The sequence below is a fragment of the Camarhynchus parvulus genome, chromosome 1 (genome assembly GCF_901933205.1).
Source record: "Camarhynchus parvulus chromosome 1, STF_HiC, whole genome shotgun sequence".
In the NCBI taxonomy this organism is placed as follows: Eukaryota; Metazoa; Chordata; class Aves; order Passeriformes; family Thraupidae; genus Camarhynchus; species Camarhynchus parvulus.
Window position 1 is genome coordinate 85,981,522 of NC_044571.1, and position 18,925 is coordinate 86,000,446.

The 18,925-nt window shown below is 48.2% G+C and overlaps 2 protein-coding genes across 2 annotated transcripts in view; both read right to left on the bottom strand.

Moving 5' to 3' along the window:
- Nucleotides 1-18,925, bottom strand: part of CAPN5 (calpain 5) — a 52,485-nt gene continuing 33,560 nt past the window's right edge. The window contains exons 4-13 of the mRNA XM_030958314.1: nucleotides 11,845-12,053; nucleotides 11,231-11,423; nucleotides 10,480-10,673; nucleotides 9,742-9,819; nucleotides 8,982-9,177; nucleotides 7,778-7,900; nucleotides 6,920-7,116; nucleotides 6,354-6,475; nucleotides 3,605-3,741; nucleotides 1-3,284 (exon numbers count right to left, since the gene is read on the bottom strand). Coding sequence (XP_030814174.1) covers nucleotides 3,102-3,284; nucleotides 3,605-3,741; nucleotides 6,354-6,475; nucleotides 6,920-7,116; nucleotides 7,778-7,900; nucleotides 8,982-9,177; nucleotides 9,742-9,819; nucleotides 10,480-10,673; nucleotides 11,231-11,423; nucleotides 11,845-12,053 — 1,632 coding nt within the window. The 3' untranslated portion in view covers nucleotides 1-3,101. The remainder of the gene's footprint in view (nucleotides 3,285-3,604; nucleotides 3,742-6,353; nucleotides 6,476-6,919; nucleotides 7,117-7,777; nucleotides 7,901-8,981; nucleotides 9,178-9,741; nucleotides 9,820-10,479; nucleotides 10,674-11,230; nucleotides 11,424-11,844; nucleotides 12,054-18,925) is intronic.
- Nucleotides 16,839-17,319, bottom strand: OMP (olfactory marker protein). The gene has a single exon (XM_030958328.1). It carries the CDS (start codon nucleotides 17,317-17,319, stop codon nucleotides 16,840-16,842), a length of 480 nt encoding a protein of 159 aa, XP_030814188.1. The 3' UTR covers nucleotide 16,839.

The window sequence follows — 18,925 nt, forward strand, 5'->3', positions numbered from 1 at the left end:
ACACAATTTATTTATTTATAGGAGCTTTACAGCTGTACAATGTTGGCTTTCTGTTTGGACCACTCTCTGAGCTTGTGCAGCACGATACATCAGTGCCTTTGGAGATGAAGACAAGTCACAGCCTGTTTTAACAGGCAGATGTCAAAAGAAATGGATTCCACAGAATGTAATGCCAGGCTGCTTGCAACCATTGAAATGATTAACAAAAGAAATGTGAAAACAACCAGACATGTGTCCTACCCCATTCATGAGGGACTGGAAAGTGCTTTTCAGACCTGCACTCCTCTCAAAAAAAAAAAAAAAAAGAAACAACCCCAAACCCCCTGAATATTTCTGTTTACTTCATTCAAACAGAAAAGGCATCAATGATAGAAGTGGCATTTCAGTATTTCCCCTCCCTCATCTGCCCTATAAATAAGAGAAAAAGAAGAGTAAGAAAGGTAATTTTTGTTCTTCCATTGGAAATGCAGGGGAAGAAGGGTTCTGCTCTAACTTTTCCAAAACTTTTTTTTCTTTAAAAAAAAAGGATAAATATTACTGATATTAAGACAATTTGGTCCTGATATAGAGTGATTTTTTAAAGAAGCTATTAAAAAGCTGCCTTTCCTTTCTTTATGGCTTGATTCTCTGTAGGGAGGAAGGAGGTTGCCCATGGGTACCAGGGCACCACAACTCCTTGGTGAGCTTTGGCACTGCTCCTTGGGGATCTCGGTGCCATATGGCACATGGCAGGGCACTCCTGGACAAATGGCTCTCCTTTGCTGAAGCTATCCATAGCCTGATTTCCCGAGAAAACAAGGCTAATGCAGGCAGGCTGGACACCTCCATCTGCTGCTGATGGTGCAAAGCTCCTGTCATGTTCCTGCAATGCCAAATAGCTCATCCCCCTATGGGGAGGTATCTTTGGGCATCTCTCTCACATATCACTCTGAACATAAGCCTGTGAGATCTTCTCCTAAGCCTGTGAGATCATACCTTCTAGCCTCACAATCCTGCTTCCATTTATTTTCAGTGATAAGTCTCATAAACAAAACCAAGATAAAATCAAAATATCTCTGAACTGGTCTTCCTAAATTCAAGGATTTGCTGTGAACGTGGGATCAAAAAGTTGCTTTACCTAACTAGGAGCACTTAAGTACATTCTGCAAGACACTGAACCAAACTTGGTCCCAGTGGTAGCACCTGGACTTGGAGGGTGCTCAGTGCAAGCCAGGAGTAATTGAGATCTGGAAAGAGCAAGCATGACCACTGCTTGCCTTTAAGTCCTGAAAAACAAGACCTAAGAACATAAGCAAATTTGGTAAAAAAGCAAACTCTTAACTGCAGGACTGTGAAGATGAAGCAAAGGGAAAAACAGCCCACAAAAATCAGTGCAGTTGCACTGTCTACTTCTGGTTGCACCAAGAACTGAGCTAGCAGGTACTTTGGAGAACACTTCACCATGTTTCAGACTTAGCAGACCTTTAGGGACTTTAAAAAACCCCAAACAGACTTGCAGGACAAACATGAGTATTTAGTAGGACAAGCAGAAACCCTTTGCTATAGTAAAAGAAGGCTTTCCTGTTCACTTTTGTTGCAGGAAAAGAACTCTGCCCAGGTCAAAATTTAGGAAGACTCAAAGATTTTATCATACGTATTAATTTCCACTTGCATGCAGGTGACTGCAAAATATTTGCTTAGAAAATCTGACTGAAAAATCCCTTAACTTGCACCACTTTAAAGGCACATGAATAAAACCCTCAAACAGCAGGAAAAAAAAAAGGTTTGAAACTTGTCCTAGTCAGCTGCTGAAAGGTCAGACAACGAGTTGTTGTTTGGTTTATCTGGGATGGTTTATAAGAAGCCAGATTCTGCCACCCAGTGGAACAAGGAAGATTAACCCAGTTTTCATGGAAATCAGGAGCAGACTGTAGCCACAGACACATCCCCGAGGATGCATTCGGGCTGTGCTTGTAAGACTGGCTCTAGGACTGTGCAACTCATCCTCCACGACAGGAGACTGGAAATTAAAGGTGAGAGATGGACACTGGTATGAATTAAATATTCCCAGCATTTCCAGGCTGCCCTGGGAGCAGTGCTCCTCTAGTGCAAGCTAAAATCCCACTATTTTTAAAAAGAATTTGAGAAAGCGAGGCACTGAGAAATGATGCACTGTAGGCAGCAGTACAGATGGAGCTCATGGAGCGAAGCTCCCCATCCCTTGAACTTGACACTTTGGCCTTCAGAGGAATCTTCTCTTGCCTAAACACTGAACTGCCCCAGCAGACAACCCACCCCAGCTCCTGGGGTGAGCTCTTAGGACGGGGACGGCATGGAGACACGGAGACAGCAGGCACCATGGGAGTTCAGGAGGCACCCACAGGAGCTGGGTCCAGACTGATTCAGAAACCTGACCCAGAGAACTGTTATCCCACCTCAGCTGTTGACATATTTCTATACTTCAGAGTTGCGTGGGGCTGAACAAGACTTGGGTGGAGACAGCTTGTCCCCAAAATGATGGAGCCTTTGGTCTTGCTGCCCCTGTGGATTTGGGCTGCCTTGGTGCGTTTTCCTTGCAGTTGCAGTACGCTAACCCATACCCAAAAATCACCCAAGAGGCCCCGATCTGTTTGTCCACTTCTCCTTTGCTGTGGTGCCTCCGCAGATAAGGGATTACATGGCAATTTCAAGGGAGACAGCTCCATGCACACTACTCCTAACCCAAGCAGACACACTGAAGATGCACTGAAGCAGCTGGTGGGACCGTGGTGGCCACAGGTGTGCGCGGTGGCACGTGTGTGTGTGCCAGCCTGTGTAAACAAACAGCCCCAGGGCATCGTGCTCTGGCTGTCAGGACACACAGCGTGCTCACAGCGGTCCCACAGAGCACATGGCAGCCTGGGGGGCTGCAGAGGACACCAGCAGAAGGATCATTGCGGTTCCCCAAAAAAAAGGCACCATTTTTTTAACATTGAAAACACAAGAGTGGAATGCATGCATGGTTCATATACACTTTGCAGATGGCAGATAGGCTCTGTGTGTTCTCTCTCTCTCTATATATATATGTATATGTATATGTTTATATTCACATATGTGGCACCAGAAGAGTCACCCTTGAGTACTCAGACATTAGTGAGGATGTTACTGCTGAGCAGCATCACAGCAATGGTTCCAGGGAGATCGTTTGACCTCCTGTTCCCCCTGTCCTGGAGGTGCAGCGTGTGCACTGACTGCCGGTCGCTGGGATCCCCCGTGAGCACCACTTGGCCCAGGAACTCGTCGCTTATCAAGTTGTGGTTCCAGATCTGTGGAAACAAAACAGGGATTAGGGAGGCTCCTTCAGGGATGCAGCTAACCTTCATGTACCGGAGAGAAGGGGTTACTGGGGACATGCCCTGAGCTGAAGCCAGGGAGGTGGTGAAGTGTGGGGGTGTCACTCTGGTAGTGAGAGGGGTGAAGGACATGCCTTTCCCAGATGTCACCGTGGTGGTGAGAGGCTGAGCTGCCTTAACTAATGATGTTCAGCCTGGGGAACAGATCTGCTGTGGACAGTGTGAGGAGAGGGCAGGGGGTCCAAGTGAGAGAAGGTCTCCATCCCTCAGCCCACTGCTTGCCTGCCAGGTACCTGAACAATGATGGGTTGTCCTGGCTTCTTACGGTAGAAGAGCCCTTTCACATCGAACTCTGGTGATACCGTGTTCTTCTTCACTGGAGAGCGAACCTTCTGCCCTTCACACTTGATGATCACATAAGGATCAGCTCCTGAGGAGAGAAAAGATAATTTTTTCTTTGTTGTAGCTTCTGTAATTCCATAGAGTCCTTTTGCAGGGGTGTCATGCAGTACTTTGCCTCCATATCCTACCAGAGGAGATGGATATCTGCCGAAGGGTTTGTCACACCCCAGATGATGTCCATGGAGCTCAGCTGTTTGGCTCAGGTTTAATTCTATTAGGTGATATTTTTTCTGGGCAGCAGGTGCTAATGAGCTGCTGTGAAGCTGGGGAAGGGTCTGGAAGGAGCACGAGTCTGATAAGGAGCAGCCTGAAGGAGCTGGGGGGGCTCAACCTGGAGAAAAGGAGGCTTGGGGGGACCTTATCACTGTCTACAACTCCCTGAATGGAGGTTGTAATGAGGGGGGGTTGGTCTCTTCTCTCAGGAAACAAGCAACAGGATGAGAAGAAAGGGCCTCAAATTGCACGATGGGAGGTTTAGACTGGATATTAGGAAAAACTAGTTAATCAAAAGGGTTATCAAGCACCGGAACAGGCTGCCCAGAGCAGTGGTACAGTCACCATCCCTGGAGGAAATTGAAAGATGTGTAGATGTGGCACTTGGGAACATGATTTAGTGGTGGACTTGCCGGGCTGAGTTAAAGTTGGACTCGATGATCTTAGAAGGCTTTTCCAACTATTTTCCAACAATTCTGTGATTCTATGAAAGGGCTGCCTCTCTTGTCTCCATATTCTACAGGAACACTCCTTCATCACCCCAAACTCTTCTGACCATTGCAGTAAATGTTCCATGGAGGACATCATCCTACTCAAACCTCCTTTCAGCATTTGGTCTCCTAGAGGCAGGCAGAAATAAAACCATGGAGAAGAGAAAGAGGCTCACACAAGGAAATACCAGATGGAGGATGAAGTTGGAGGACCAAGTTCACATACTACCAGCCCACAGCTGGAGGGGACCTGAGCTTCCAGGAAAAGGAAAGGGTTTCTTACTACTGAATACTTTCACTTTGCCAAACAAGTGATTGCTTTTGGAATTTCAGGAGAGAGAGCTATTGCTATGGAAATTTAACTGCTAGAAAGCATTTTCTTACCATGAACTTTAGTGGCTATGATGGAAACACAGACCAGATGGATGAGTTTTCTTGTCCAAGGGAAATGTGGAAATGAGGAGGAACAAACAAGCCCCTTCTGAGGGCCAGGGATTTTGATTGTCAGACCACCTCTTTGCTAACTTTCTGTTTGCAAGGACCTGGTCCCCTGGTGAGACACAGCTGCTGGATTTCACAGCTGGTTTTCCAATTTACCTTGTCTTTTGGGATGTCCCATTAAATTCTCATATTCCATCAGCCACAGCCAAATTCCTATCTGCAAATCACTATTTCCAAAGTAGTATATAAGGCCTGGCCTGGGATCTGTGAGAGATGCAACTGCACTGGAAAACACCAAACACACTGTTGGTGGTGGGAGCTGAACAGCTGGAAAACAGCTGGAAGAAAGCAATTCCCAGGGGGTTTTTGTGGAAAAGATGTTTCATGACTCCAGAACCCACAAGGAAAGATAAACCTCCTTGTTTCTGTGAACACTTCAGAGACCTTTGGCTACAGATTTCCCTGCATTGCTACAGATGCACTGACCTGTTGTAAATAACACAAGAAAAGAACACCTGCCTAGGGTTAAATTCTCTCCCCAGACACCAGATAGTGTATAAGGACTCCCTTTGTGGCATGTGACAAATAAGCACACTTGACTAGTCCTTGCTTAGAAAAGATCCTACTCATTACTTTCAGTGATATAGTGATAGGCAGCCCTGACAATAATTATTGGGTGAAAAAAAAGTATAATTTTAATTGGGTTTTATTTAGAGTTTTTAATTTTTCAATTTTTATGTTTTAAATTCAGATTGAAAGTATTTGGCTAAATCATGCCACAATTACCACATATCCTTGACTCAGGAAATGGGGGAGAAAGGCTAGGATCTGGTCTATTTCCATGGTGGAAAGGTATTTGCTTCTCTAATGGTAGCCTCTAGACCTTTTATCCCCTAGCAATCTCATAGTACAAGCCATCACTGCCACTGGGTTTCCTGGTCCCAAGGCAGACAGAGCATGGGGCTCTTGCCATGAGCCTCTGTGTGGCTGCAGGACATGGGGAGGTATGGTCCTGTTGCTGTCTTTCATGCAGGAAAAGTGATGGATGTCAGAACTGATCTAGATCCACACCATCCCAAAGTAAGCTAAATTTGGCATACCCTCTGCTGATAAGACTTTTATCCAGCCCCCAGTGATGAATACCACACATCAGGCTCGTTCTCTGTCCTTCTTACTAAGAAGCCTTTAAATACAATTCCTGATTTTTACAGCTGCTCAAACCTGGGAGGAAAGCTTGGGTTGTTACAGGACCTCTGCTAAGGGCTTTGGGGAAGTTTTGGGAAGGTCCCAGGTAACAGCCTAAATATAACAGCTCCCAGATCATGTCCACTGCAAGAAGTGAGTTTAGCTCTCCATGGACTTTCTCCTCTGGTGTATGAATCAAGCATGTTCACACATTAAAAAATCTGAGGATATAAATTCCAGCAATGTCCCACTTCATAAACCACTTCCCAACTCCTCCAAGGCCAGACAACAGGCAGGGAAAGACCAGTACCTCCTTGGGAGTCCTGATTCTTGAGCCCAGCTGCAGCAAGGACATGGATCTGGGATACTACTTGTGGGTAGCCACACATCCCACTCCAGCAGGTGTGTGGTGGCTCATCCAGTGTCAGCTCTCTGCAAGGAAAAACACGTGGCCTTTGAGAGGTGCCCAGTCTTATCCCAAAGAATTGGCTCTGGCATGATGCAGGACTGTACAGGCCATTCATTTAAGTGTTGGACTCAACGACCTTTGGCTGATCCTTGTGGGTCTCTTCCAACTCAGAATATTCTCTGATTTTGTGACTACGCACTGTCCACTGTCAGACTCTGTTCCCCCCTCCAGTCTCCTCAACCTGGGTTAGGGATGCTCTCCCATATCACACTTAGAGGCAGAGTGGGAACTTCTCTGCATGTCTGTGGAGATACCTGTAAAGATGTCCTGTCTCTTGACCACCCTTAACAGAAAGCCAAAGAGCAGCTGCAGGCAAGGCTATGACCATTCAGGAAAAACCACAAATCAAAAGCACAGGGCTGTCTCCAAAGAGCCAATTCCTCCCCATCCCTGCTCGTGCTCCTTACCGGCAATCTGAAGGCACGTCTGTGAAAATCCTGAGAAGGAACTCGCCTTCGTGACCGGGGTCAAAAGTGGTGGGGATGATGACGTAGCGGCCTTCCTTCAGGTCTGTCCTCAGGAAGACGCTGCGGGAGTTGATGTAGATGGAGCTGGCCACCTTCTGCTGCAGCGTGTGCATCCGGTAGTTCCTATTCAGCTCCACCTGGGCAGAGACACAGCGGATTGTCACTGGCTGAAAATGTACTGGTATCCACCATGGGGGGAAAAAATTGCAAGGACTGAGTCCACAGTGCCAGGAGAGCTGGATTTAGGAGAATCAGGAAAAAGGGTCCCAACTGTGCTGGGTGGAAAACAAGTGTGGATGTGGCTTTCCAAATTATTTTGACTCAGGGACTCATCTCTTGCATCCCAGCTTAACACTGCGGACCCAGCAAACACATAAGGATTAGTCTGACAGATTTCCACATTTGGAGAGAAAAGACTAATCACTGCTTTTAGCAAGAACTGCACAGAATCACAGAATGATTCCAGTTGGAAGGGACCTTCAAGATCATCTGGTTTCAATCCCCTGTCATGGGCAGGGACATCTCCCACTAGAACAGGTTACTCAAAGCCACATCCAGCCTGGCCTTGAACATTTCCAAGGATGGGGTATCCATAGCTTTTCTGGGCAACCTGCTGTCCATGCTGTCCCCTTTGATATCCCTCTTCCTCTTTAAAGGAGGGCAGGCTGTGCTGATAGCACCCCAGAAGCACCCTGATAATGCTTAAATGAACAACCTGGTTATGCAGGGCTGGTGTACCACTCCACAACCAGCAAATTTACAGTGGCATCCAGGCCAACATGCAGAACCCCAGCCTACCTTATGGATATCAAAGCCTATGGCCAAGTTCTCTCCTTTGCCCTCCTTGCGACTGGTCCTTTTGGGCTTCTGCTGGATGGAGATCAGCACTTCATCTTCTGCCTTCTTCACATCAAACACATACTAGAAGCAAAGAGAGGAAGGTAAGGGAAATATTTATTAATACAGGATCCCTGGATATGGGTGGGGATGGATTTAACAGATCTAACATCAGCTTCTCCCAGTCCACCTCCAAGCAGGGACAGCCTGGCTTAAAAAGGGTAATACAGAGCTGGAAGCTGGACACACTCTCCCACATCCTTGATGGCAACTCCTGCAACAGACCAGACCATCCTTCAACTGCTTGTTAGATGAAGGACTCAAAATGACCTGGCTTGTGATCATGAGAATCCCAGTTCAGAGAGGACAAGACAATTGCAGAATCATTTATGCTGGAAAAGACCTCTAAGATCATCCAGTCCAACACTTAACCTAGCACTGCCAAGTTCACTGCTAAACCATGTCCCCAAGTGCCACATGCACACGCCTTTTGAATGCTTCCAGAAATGGTGACTGTACCACTGCTCTGGGCAGCCTCTCCTAGTGTCTTTACCCTTCCAATAAAGAAATTTTCCCTAATATTCAATCTAAACCTCCCCTGGCACAACTTGAGGCTGTTTTCTCTTGTCCTACCACTTGTCACCTGGGAGAAGAGACCAAATCCCATCTGGATATGATCTCCTTTCAGGAAGTTGTAGAGAGCCATAAGGTCCCCTTGAGCCTCCTTTTCTCTAGAAAAGTTTGTTCCAGGAGATGAACTTCAAGCTAGAAGGAAATGGCTCTATGGGCTACACCTGTCCTGGTAAATTTAACAGCATCAAAGTTTGGGTACAAAAACTGGAAATTCTGACATCCAGATTGTTGGAAATTACTCCTGGCCCTGTTTGACTGGAACCAGCCAACATTGCTACCCTGTGGCACAGTTTGTTGTTCCCTTGCGCCAAGATGCTCTACACTAAGCACTTGGATGCAGTCTCCTTGATAAGAGGGATAATGTTAATAGAGTTGGCCTCGATGCTGGTCATGCTGTGCCAGAGAATTGCCATAAGCACAAATAATATATTACAGGTCTGGTAGCATTTTGGCCTTCTAGGTCCCTGTAGGAGAGTTAAACACTTGGGAGCACATGTGAAGGCTCCAGAAGGCCCTCTGCCCTATTACTCACTTGGGGGTTCTGCAGAAAAGTGTCCTTGTGGTTGATGCAGCCTCCGGAGCGGTTTTTCAAGGGGTCGCTGCTTCTGGTCCATGCCCCGTGTAGCACTGCCTCCTCCCAGGTCTTGTGGATGCTCAGGTAGGAGGTGTTGATCAGACGGCACTTGATGATGTCCGTGAAGTATTTGCAGAAATCTTCAAAGGTCATCCTGAGTCAGGAAAGGGCAGAAGTGGGTTATGCTGCTTCATTCCCTGGAAAGGTACACTGCAGGGATTTTCTTGATCACCTGTTACAGAGTGTGGGTTGTCTCTGATGGCTGTTGAGTAACAAAAGCTATTCATCAGATATTTCCAGAAAAGATGAAGATACCTTTCTCTATGTCTGCAGTAAATATTTCTTGAGTTCAAACAACAGATCTCTGTGTTTTGGAGTGGGAGAAGTAGCACAGTGGCCCGTTCGCCACACAAGAGTAAATGTACTGAAATATTCCTGGTGAGGCTGTGAAGTTCAGCACATTTAGGACAGATTCTCAGTACCCTGGTGAAATGCTTGGCCCCTGAGTGGTGCCCTGGAAGAGCACTTTGCAATTCCAGGGCCATGGCCATCAAAAGCTAACACTCATGGGCTCAAGGAGTGAGCTTCACTAGAGATCCTACGTCTTGGATGCCTGTTTTCTCTCGCTAGCTCTATGCATGGAAAAGATGTACATGCTCCATGAGGTGGGAGGATGCTCTGAGCATGGCCTGTAGTGACAAACCCAGGAGGAACTCACCAGAACTCTCCATCATCTTCCACTGTCATTCCCATCTTCTCCCTCTCACTTTTACTCACTTTCTGCCACTCCTCAGAGCTGTGGGAAGAGACCAGGATCATTACTCAGAGGTAAGGGACACACAAGAATTTGAGGCACAAGGACTGTATAAAGCCAGTCCCCATGGACTGGCTGCTCTGGTTAGGTCATCTGCCAAACACAGATGGAGAAGTGCAGCATGGCTTGGAACTTCAACTTCCTTCCTGACCAGTGGAGTTGAATCCAGTCTGGCAGGGTTTTATTTGGCCAGTACCATCACAGCCCTATCCATAAAGATAACAAACTTGACTGTGGCCAAAGTCTCTGGTTGCACCAGCCCTTGGTTCCCCATCTCATCCCCAGCCATCACAGCAGTCGGTGGTGGCAGAGGCTGATTCTGTTGGGTGCTTGTTTTGCTGGAATAAACTGAGAGCACAAAGGTGACCTACGCACATCCTTCACTAGTATGAACAAACATGGAATCATAGAATCACAGAATGGTTTCAGTTGGAAAAGACCTTAAATATGATCTCATTCTAACCCCCCTGCTATGAGTAGGGGAACCTACCACTAGATCAGGTCTCTCAAAGCCCCATCTAACTTCGCCTTGAACACTTCCAGGGATGGAGCATCTACAGCTTCTCTGAGGAACTGTGCCTGTTCCTCACCACCCTCACAGGGAAGAATTCCCACTGAAACCAGCTGTCCATCCCAACTCACGTGTCACTCCAAGGGCCGTTCCACTCCCGCTCGCCCCACGGGTTGCGCATGCGGATCATGTCCAGCTTCTCTGACTTGAAGAAGGACAGAAGGCCGTGGCCCAGACGGACCTTCCGCACGTCCGTCACCGCGTACGCGTGGCCCTTCACCAGTCCGCAGGCCAGGCGAGCCTCCATGTCAGCTGCTGACGTGGCCTGGCAGGGGGACACAGACAGTGCTCAGACCAGGGGGACATGACCACCTCTGCGAGGGCTGGGAAAGAAAGCAACTCAGATTTCCCTGCAGGTTTCTTTAAGCCAAAAAGAAGAGCATCAACAGTCAGGGAGAAAGCCAGTTGGCACATCTCAGATGCCATTTTATGTGCTGCATCCCCCCTTTTTTTCATTTGCTTCGTGAGGTCTCTGAGCTCCCATACTGGCAACCGATAAAGCTCATATACTGGTTATACTGGGAGGTCTGGAAACCAGCATTTGTAAAGATGCCCAGATGCAGACACCAAAATGCCTTTCTCTGGAGTGGATCCCCTCTTAGCCTTTAAAGAGTGCTGGGATGGATGTGGGCTCTTGGACATAGCAACAAAGAACAAAGAGGGTTGACATTCAGGATTCGCTCCTTTTGCCATCACCCAGAATCAGGAACCCTTGGCCACAATTTATCTGATCTAATTTAGAAGTTTATGACTGTGTAAGACAACTGCATCCTAAAACACCTATTCCCATGGCACTGTGACCATACTGGTAATGTTGCTTACTTTGATGGAGCAGCTGATGAGGCCTCCCCTGTTGTGCACCTTCAACACGCGCTCAAAGAGGAGGTTTCGCCTGGCTTCATCAGCGATGTAGTCCCCTTCGGTCAGGTCGATAGGCTCAGAGACCCCACCAGTGAAATCCACCAGGGCATCAGCTGTGTTGCCTCCATCCAGGGCCTCATAACAGCCTGACAATCTGAAAGAGGGTGGCAGGGATGGCACAACACTGGCCTGACATTTTAAGGGGTCGGGGACAATTCTTGGGGAAACTTCAAGAATGGAGATTTGCAGCTGAATTTCAAGCAGGAGAGGACAGCAAACTAGGGTGAAAAAATAGGACCCACATTCCTTGCTGCACTCTTGCTGTCATAGGACCAATGTAAAAGGAACTTGAAATCTCTAGAATAGGTGTTACTTAAAGAAACATTGAAGGGTGTTTGGCTTTGAGGGTAAATTGGCGCTAGACAAGGGGTTTTTCCTCAGTGTTTGTCTGTTTGAGTTATGTACTCCACAGCAAAGATGTTGTTTCCACTGCTGCAAACTAGCTAGTGAATGAACAGAGAGGAAAATCAGAGTGCTCAGGTCCCACTTTATCCTACAACTACCTGGGTACCTACTTGGCATAAGCTTTCTCCACCAAGGCACACCAGAACTCATTCCTGGAGTTGGAGTGGCAGTAGATGAGCTGATTGTGGAGCGTGGGCAGGCGGTCATCGATCACCACATCCAGCCACTGACCAAAACGCCAGAACTGGAAGTGGAAGATCCCCACATAGCTCTCGGGTTTCTCAGGGTTCCACTCCTGCTCCTTCCAGTCTGGGATGACCTGCAAAAGAAGAGGCACATATACCCAAATTATTCTTTTTTTTTGCTGGGATTGACTCTCATCCTGGCACTAATGCAGACCATATGAAAGACAAGGAAGAATATGAGGGGGATGGACTTGCTTACAGTCTGCTGGGGCCAGATTTTGGACCTGGTTCTGCCAATGCAGGCTAGATTAACGTGTACTGGAATAGCTCAGACTTCACTGTCCCTTGGAAGGTGGAGTTAAAGACCTTTGTCCCCTTTCTTATAACCCTATCCTGGAATCTGCTGCCATCTATTTCTGTAGACAGGCTATTGGAATAGATGAGTTCTTTGACTAAGCAGGGATGGTTATTTTTATGACCATGTCTTCTGGTTTTCCTAGTGAAAGTAGAGTACCACTAACAAAGGGCACCTTCTTTGATTCTCCTACTTGATTCTGGTGTGACTTGACTGGCCCAAGAACAAGTGTGGTATTCATCTACCTAGTGTCAACAAAGATACAGGCAGCAGATACTCTGCATGAGCCTACTCTGTTAAGTAAAAGTGGGAAAGGCAGGATCCCCATTCCCTCAAGGTCTCCATTCTTCCCTGTCAAGAGCTACCACGCTCACCCAGGCAAGCACAGGGAGGTGATCTGAAGAAAGATAGAAGGCCTGAGTTGAAAGAAGCCCTAGAGCAGCTGAGGGGTCAGAGGAGGCACAGGTTTGTGTCACTGCCAGCAGGACAGGCACAAGCAAAGGGGAACTACCAAAGTCCATAGCCCATCATGGCTGCAGGCACCACCAGCTCTGCTTTGGATGGAAAGTTCACCCAACAGCTGGGACAGAATGAGCACAGCCAGGCACAGAGGGCACACGTAGGGGGATCTGCATCTTGTTTGGAACCAGGACACAGAGGCACAAGGCAACACCACAGTTTAGCTTTTGCTGAGGCTGGAGGCAGTGTGGTTTTACTGCATGGCCAGGGCAGGCTGCGAGGCCACGTGTGGTTACTGCAGCTGATGGCTGACAAGGACTGACTTACACAGCAGCAGTGAACTGACTGACTGTCCACACCCCTGCTACTCCACTTACCTGCTCCCAAAGCACCATGAGCTCAGTGACGAAAAACCCCAAGGTGTCCATGCAAGCATGAATTATGTTCAATACACCAAATAATCACTTTCCTGTGGAGAGCTGAGCATGTTGGGGTGGGATAGGAGAGGGCACGACTACATTGCATGGAAAGAGCCTCTTCAAGAAGTCACAGGACATGGTGAAACCACCTTTACTGTCTACCCTGGTCCAGCTGACAGAGATGCTTTTTTTTGGTTGGGTGTTTTTTGGTTGGTTTTTGTTTTGTTTTTGTTTTTGTTTTTGTTTTTGTCTGCTGTCGCAAAGCAGGAATTGTGCAGAGAGAATTCCCTCTGAAGAGCCCCCTGACTCCTTAGCTACCAGCAATGATCTGGTCCAGGGCTCTTATTGCTCCTACACTGAAATATTAATGATGCCATCAGCCCTGCAGGCTCACAGCCACTCTTTAGTCATATGGATCAATAGAAGCAGAGCAGACAAAGCCATGAAAAAGAGCCACATTTGGAGGGTTTGATGTTTTATAGGAGTGCTAACAACTGTGTCCCAGAGTCCTCTCTGGAGACTGCCAGGAGAGGTCAGCCAGCCCTCCATCAGTGCCCATGGATTCCCTCCTGACTGGAGCTCATCCTAATGAATTGCCATAGAGGGCCGTTGTGATAATCAACTCGCTATTAATGTGGGCTTAGAAATGATCCCAGCATTGATTAGAGGCAGCTTGTCTGCCAGACCTGGTAGTGACAGCTTCCAGCTGGCTGGGTCTGAGACTTGCTCCTACTGTCACTGGTGGCAGGACACACAGGTCCCCACTATCCCACTCATTTCTTCCCTTGGGAACAGCTCTGGGAGCACCCTCCAACACTGAAGGCAGCAAAAATGGTCAGCTTTCATCCAGAGCAGGGTCCAGGAGCAAGGACTGGTTGTATTTCTACACTGACCCAGGAGGAAATGAGAGAGTCTGATCTCCACAGGTGTTCCCTGCTGGATAGTGTGGCCACGGACCACCCATCCCAGGATCCCAACAAGTTCTGCACTCAGCTTGGTTGTGTGACACTGGGGCAGTGGAAACCACATCCTTTTCTTTCACCCAGCTGCGCTGCTTTTTCCCGAGGGGTTCAAAAAATCTGGAGCTGCAACACCATCTAGTGTGACAAATTTACAGTGAAAGGGTTCAGAGACAGGTAAATTGGGAGCTCAGAAATGCCAGGTTCACCTCCCTAAGCTGATTTAGGGCTTTTTTCAATTTTCTTAAGAGTGGCTAATTAAGAGAAAAAGTACCTGTGACCCTGGGAAAAAACCTCCATGATTAGAAGGAGAAATTGGTACATGCCAAGTTCTCCAAGCCTTCTGCTGGGAACTTGCCAGCTCAGAATAAGGAGAGAGGCACCCAGCTGTACCAATCTGCTGGGCTGTGGTACAGACTGGGATGAAATTCCCCTGGGAGGTGGGACAGGGTGATGTATCTGAAAGTCTTTACGGGATGCTGAAACTGTGTAGGGATAGTTTCAGTGACTGGTAAAAAGAGGCTCATCTTCCCTGCAGGAGGGAGAGATCACACTGGTCCCCTCACCTCCCTCCACAGTTCTGAAGGAAACAAGGATCCACCTGAGAATCATTTCCCCTTCTATGCCCAGCTTCAACCCCCTCTTGACCACAAAAAACCTGCTCAATACTCCATGGAGCCTTCCAGAGAAGAAAGTAAACGTTCATCTTACATTTTACAGGAAGTTAAAAGGGGCTCAGGAATACCAATATTGAGCTGAAATTTGGTGCTTTATTGTGTGCAGGATTAGGGCAGCTGCCAAAAGAGCATGAAGAAGACACAAACAGCCTCAGTCCTTAAGGGGAACCCATTGTCTAGGCTTTTATTTACTGTGGTACACCAACACCCAGGGAGATATTTGCAGCAAGAACTCTACCCTAGCAACATAGCAATGGCATATTGTGAGACTTAGCATGCAATAACCCCTTTGGATGTTGCCAGTGGCTCCTGTTATTTGGTCTAAAGTGGTTTGTAGTCAGGAACTCTGCTCTGGGATGAACAAGGAGAGGTTTTCTATGGCAAAGTCTGCTAGGAGCCTAGAGGGCGTTTGGCCAAGCAGGGATGCATCCACTTTTCTCTCTACTCACCGAGCCCAGCATTTCTTGGGGTCTAAACAAAGACATCAACTTGTCTGGCAATGGTCATGGCATGGCTGTAGGATTTGGTGGTTGCTGGGCCTTGGTTTGGGCAAGACTCAGAGCTCCCACCATCTCTCCAGCCAGCAGCTGATCTGCTTTCTTTCTCCTCTCTGCCTGGCATAACTTGTGCATGTCATTTTATACGCTATTGTTGGGCTGGGGAAGGCATAGGGTCTGTATCTCTGGAGGTTTTGGAGAAGAGGTTGGACTCTTTTTGGGGCTGGTCTGCCTAAGTCCGCAGGCCACAGGTAGAAAGTCACCTTGCCCTGGCTTTCCCATCACTGCTCTCTCCTTACTCATCTTGGGAAGACGCCAGGCTGCCCCTTGAGGAGTACTCACACACACTTGAGTGCAATCTGAGCAGAGGACCAACTGTAATATTTAGCTCTTTCAAGGGACTTTTCTGTCTGTGTGTCTCAGAAGTTTCATTGAAGTACTCTCCACTTCTTGGTGGAGGAAAAGGAAACATCCGAACTTAGTAGTTTACTTGCAATGATGGGCAAACTGGGCAAAAACACTCTCCTGCTCCAGTACTTAAAAATGTATCACTCCCCTCTGCTCCCCTGGTCCCCCAGACACCGTTCCCTGTGTTTTAGAGGGCAGGAGGCACTGCTTTTCAGAGACAGAAGCAGCAGGTTCCTGCTCTGTGGCTTGCAAAGTGCTCTGCAGCCTCATGGCTCTCTACAGACACTTCAGAGTAAATATTTTCATGGGTGCTTTAAGGACAGAACAAAGCACAAATTAGCTCTGCTGCAGAGGACTCATTGCTGGGCTAGGCCGCTCTGAGCTGCTGGCTCTGCCCACACACACACACACACACACACACACATCTGCTCCAACCCATCTTGGACCAACAAATTCCACCCTCCTCCCAGCAAGAAATGGTGGCAGTGGTCAGAAAAGGGTGGTCCAGCCTCTCCATTAGTCCAGTGGGTTTACAATCTGCAGAACACAGTGAGTCCAAGTGTATGTACTTCAGCTTCATAGCAAGGTGGATTCTCCATGGCACTGGTCTTCAGAGACTCCAAGCAGCCACAGCAGCAGCACAAGTCACCAGAGCCTGCAAGCACTCAGCACCTTGCAAGGAGAGGACCTCCATCACAAACAATGGCTAGGATGGAAACTGGAAAGCAGGGCTCTCTCCAGGGGTCCCTGATGGTTTCTGGTAGGGCAATGACTCATTTTTCCAGTGGGTTTTTGGTGTGCAGTTGCTACAGTGAGAGGACTTAGGACAGCCTTGTATTTCCAAGCCAGTAAGACCCTGCATGAATCCCTGATGCATTCACAAGCACACAGCCTTATACTCCAGGCAAATGCAGCAGCAAGCTCATGGTCCCCTTCTTTCCATCATTTAGATGGAGGGCAGCACATTTGGGGAATATTTCACAGGGCTGAGGGGCTCCAGAAGCACTGAGCTGTTCTCAGCTTTACCACAGTGCTGGCTCTCATTAAAAAGAAAAAAAAAAAAAAACAAAGACAGATGCAAAAATGGAACAAAGAACTGAACTGAAAGAAGCATAGCTGGAGGGACAAAAGCCGAGCAAGAGGGGATCAGGCTTTAAAAACAATAGAGCCTTTCAGCTGAGCTGGTTCGAGGCCTCCAGTGAAAGTGAGGAGAAAATACATCACCTTGCGGATCTGGGCTAGTTCTGCTATCCTCTCCCCAAACTCCTGGGCATCTGCCTCATTGCACTCCACCTCTTCGGCCCCTGGCTTCTTCCAGAAGATGCCCACCGGCTCCAGCAGCTGCCGGTTCATCAGGTGGGTGAGGTCAGGAGTCCAGAGCTGGGAGGTGCCCGTCACCGTGACCTTGCCAGGTCTCTCCAGCTGCACGTTCCAGTGGAGGAAGCACAGCTGGTGCTGCTGGATGAAATCCACTCGGTAGATGTGCTCATTGGGGCGCAGCAGCCTCTCCCCATCCTGGCCCCTCATGTTTCTTTGCTGCAGGCTCTGGAACCGCAGCCGCATGCGCCGCGTGAGCTGCTCGTCGCAGGTGAAGGGCAGCTCAAGCATCCCTGCCCCAGCTGCCATCACCTTGGCTGCTCCTCTGCTCTGTCCTCAGCAGCGTGTGGCTCTCAAACGGGACACGCAGGGGGAAAGATCAGGCAGGCCCCTGGAGCTGGTGTCCCTTCTCCACAGTCACAGCAGTGCTAGGCAACCTGGCCCAGTGACGCAAAACACCTCTGGGGCTTCCCCTGAGCGCCCTCCCGACTCATCTGCAGATTCAGTGCTGTTGGTGCTGCTGTGCACGATAATCTACAGGGAAGGGAGGTCTCATGTCAGCCTCCCCAGCAACCTCCCTGACAACCATGGCTCATTATCACCAAACAAAGCCAGGGATGCCACCTTGGGAGGGATGAGTGGCAATGGCTTTCTCTGAGTGTAGGTTCATGGCTAATTCAGGCTGGAATGAGACTCTGGAGGAGTCTGGTCCAAGCTATTGCTCAAAGCAGGACTTACTTCAGAGTTAAATCAGTTGTGTTTCTCTGGGCTTCATCCAGTCCATCCTTGAGTATCTCCATGGAGAGAGGTCCCACAGCCTCTCTGGGCCCTGTTCCATGGTCGGACTGAGCTCATGCAGAAGATAAGCTGCACCTTGTGCTGCTGTCCTTTGTCCTCTGACTGTGCATCCCCACAAGAGCCTGGCTCCATCTTGTCCAAACTCCCCTATCCAGGCGGGATAGGGCTCTGAGCAAAAAGATCCAGTGGCAGGTGTTTCTGCCCATGGCAGGAGGGATGGAGCTAGATGACCTTTAAAGGTTCCTTCCAAGCCAAACCATTCTGTGATTCTACAGTCAAGTAGCTACACACAGCAATAAGCTCCCCTTTTACCTTCTCTCCTCCTGGATGTACAAACCCACTTTCCTCCTGATCATTTTGGTGGCCTGCATCAGGCTGTGCCATCCAGAAAAAGACATGAGGGTCCCAAGGGACAAACTGACTATAAGTCAATGAACAGCAAACTAACATGACCATCATGCCCTTTTCTGCATGGCAGGAACCAGACACCACACTGCTCCTGCAGCAGCAAATCAGCACCAGCATCCTGGCATGGTTTTGCCCCCCATTTTAATGTCTCAGTTTCTTTTCATAAAAGCTAGACACATCTGAAGGATCATAGAAAGGGTGTTACAGAGCCAGATCACACCTAGAACCATGCAGGGTCATCCAAGACTCAGGAATTTAGAAAACAGCTCTCAGCTAAATTCCAGTACCCCATTCCCACTCAGTGATTCACACCACACAGGCATAATGGGAAGCAGGGACATGGAGAAAGCAAGGTAGAAGAAAATGTTTGAATAAAATAACCTGCTAGGATCCACAGGGACGTGCTGGCCTGCCTTATTTCCTTGAAGGTACTCCCCCTCCCCACACTTAAGAGAGACAGTTTCACTGTGTGAAATGGAGCAAGGGACAAGCAGAGCCTATGTTACATCCTGGTGTACACCAGGAACACATTTTCTAGTAGCCATGGGTGATCTGGGCCAAGATTCCTGGGCTGATATTTCAGAGATACTAAAGCCTGCATCAGTATCTCTCAGCTCTTGCCAGACCCCAAATAGAGACATTTTGGTCTTCAGCAATGTTATCACAACATGTGATAACATTGCATGTGTAATCACACTTAGGACCAAAG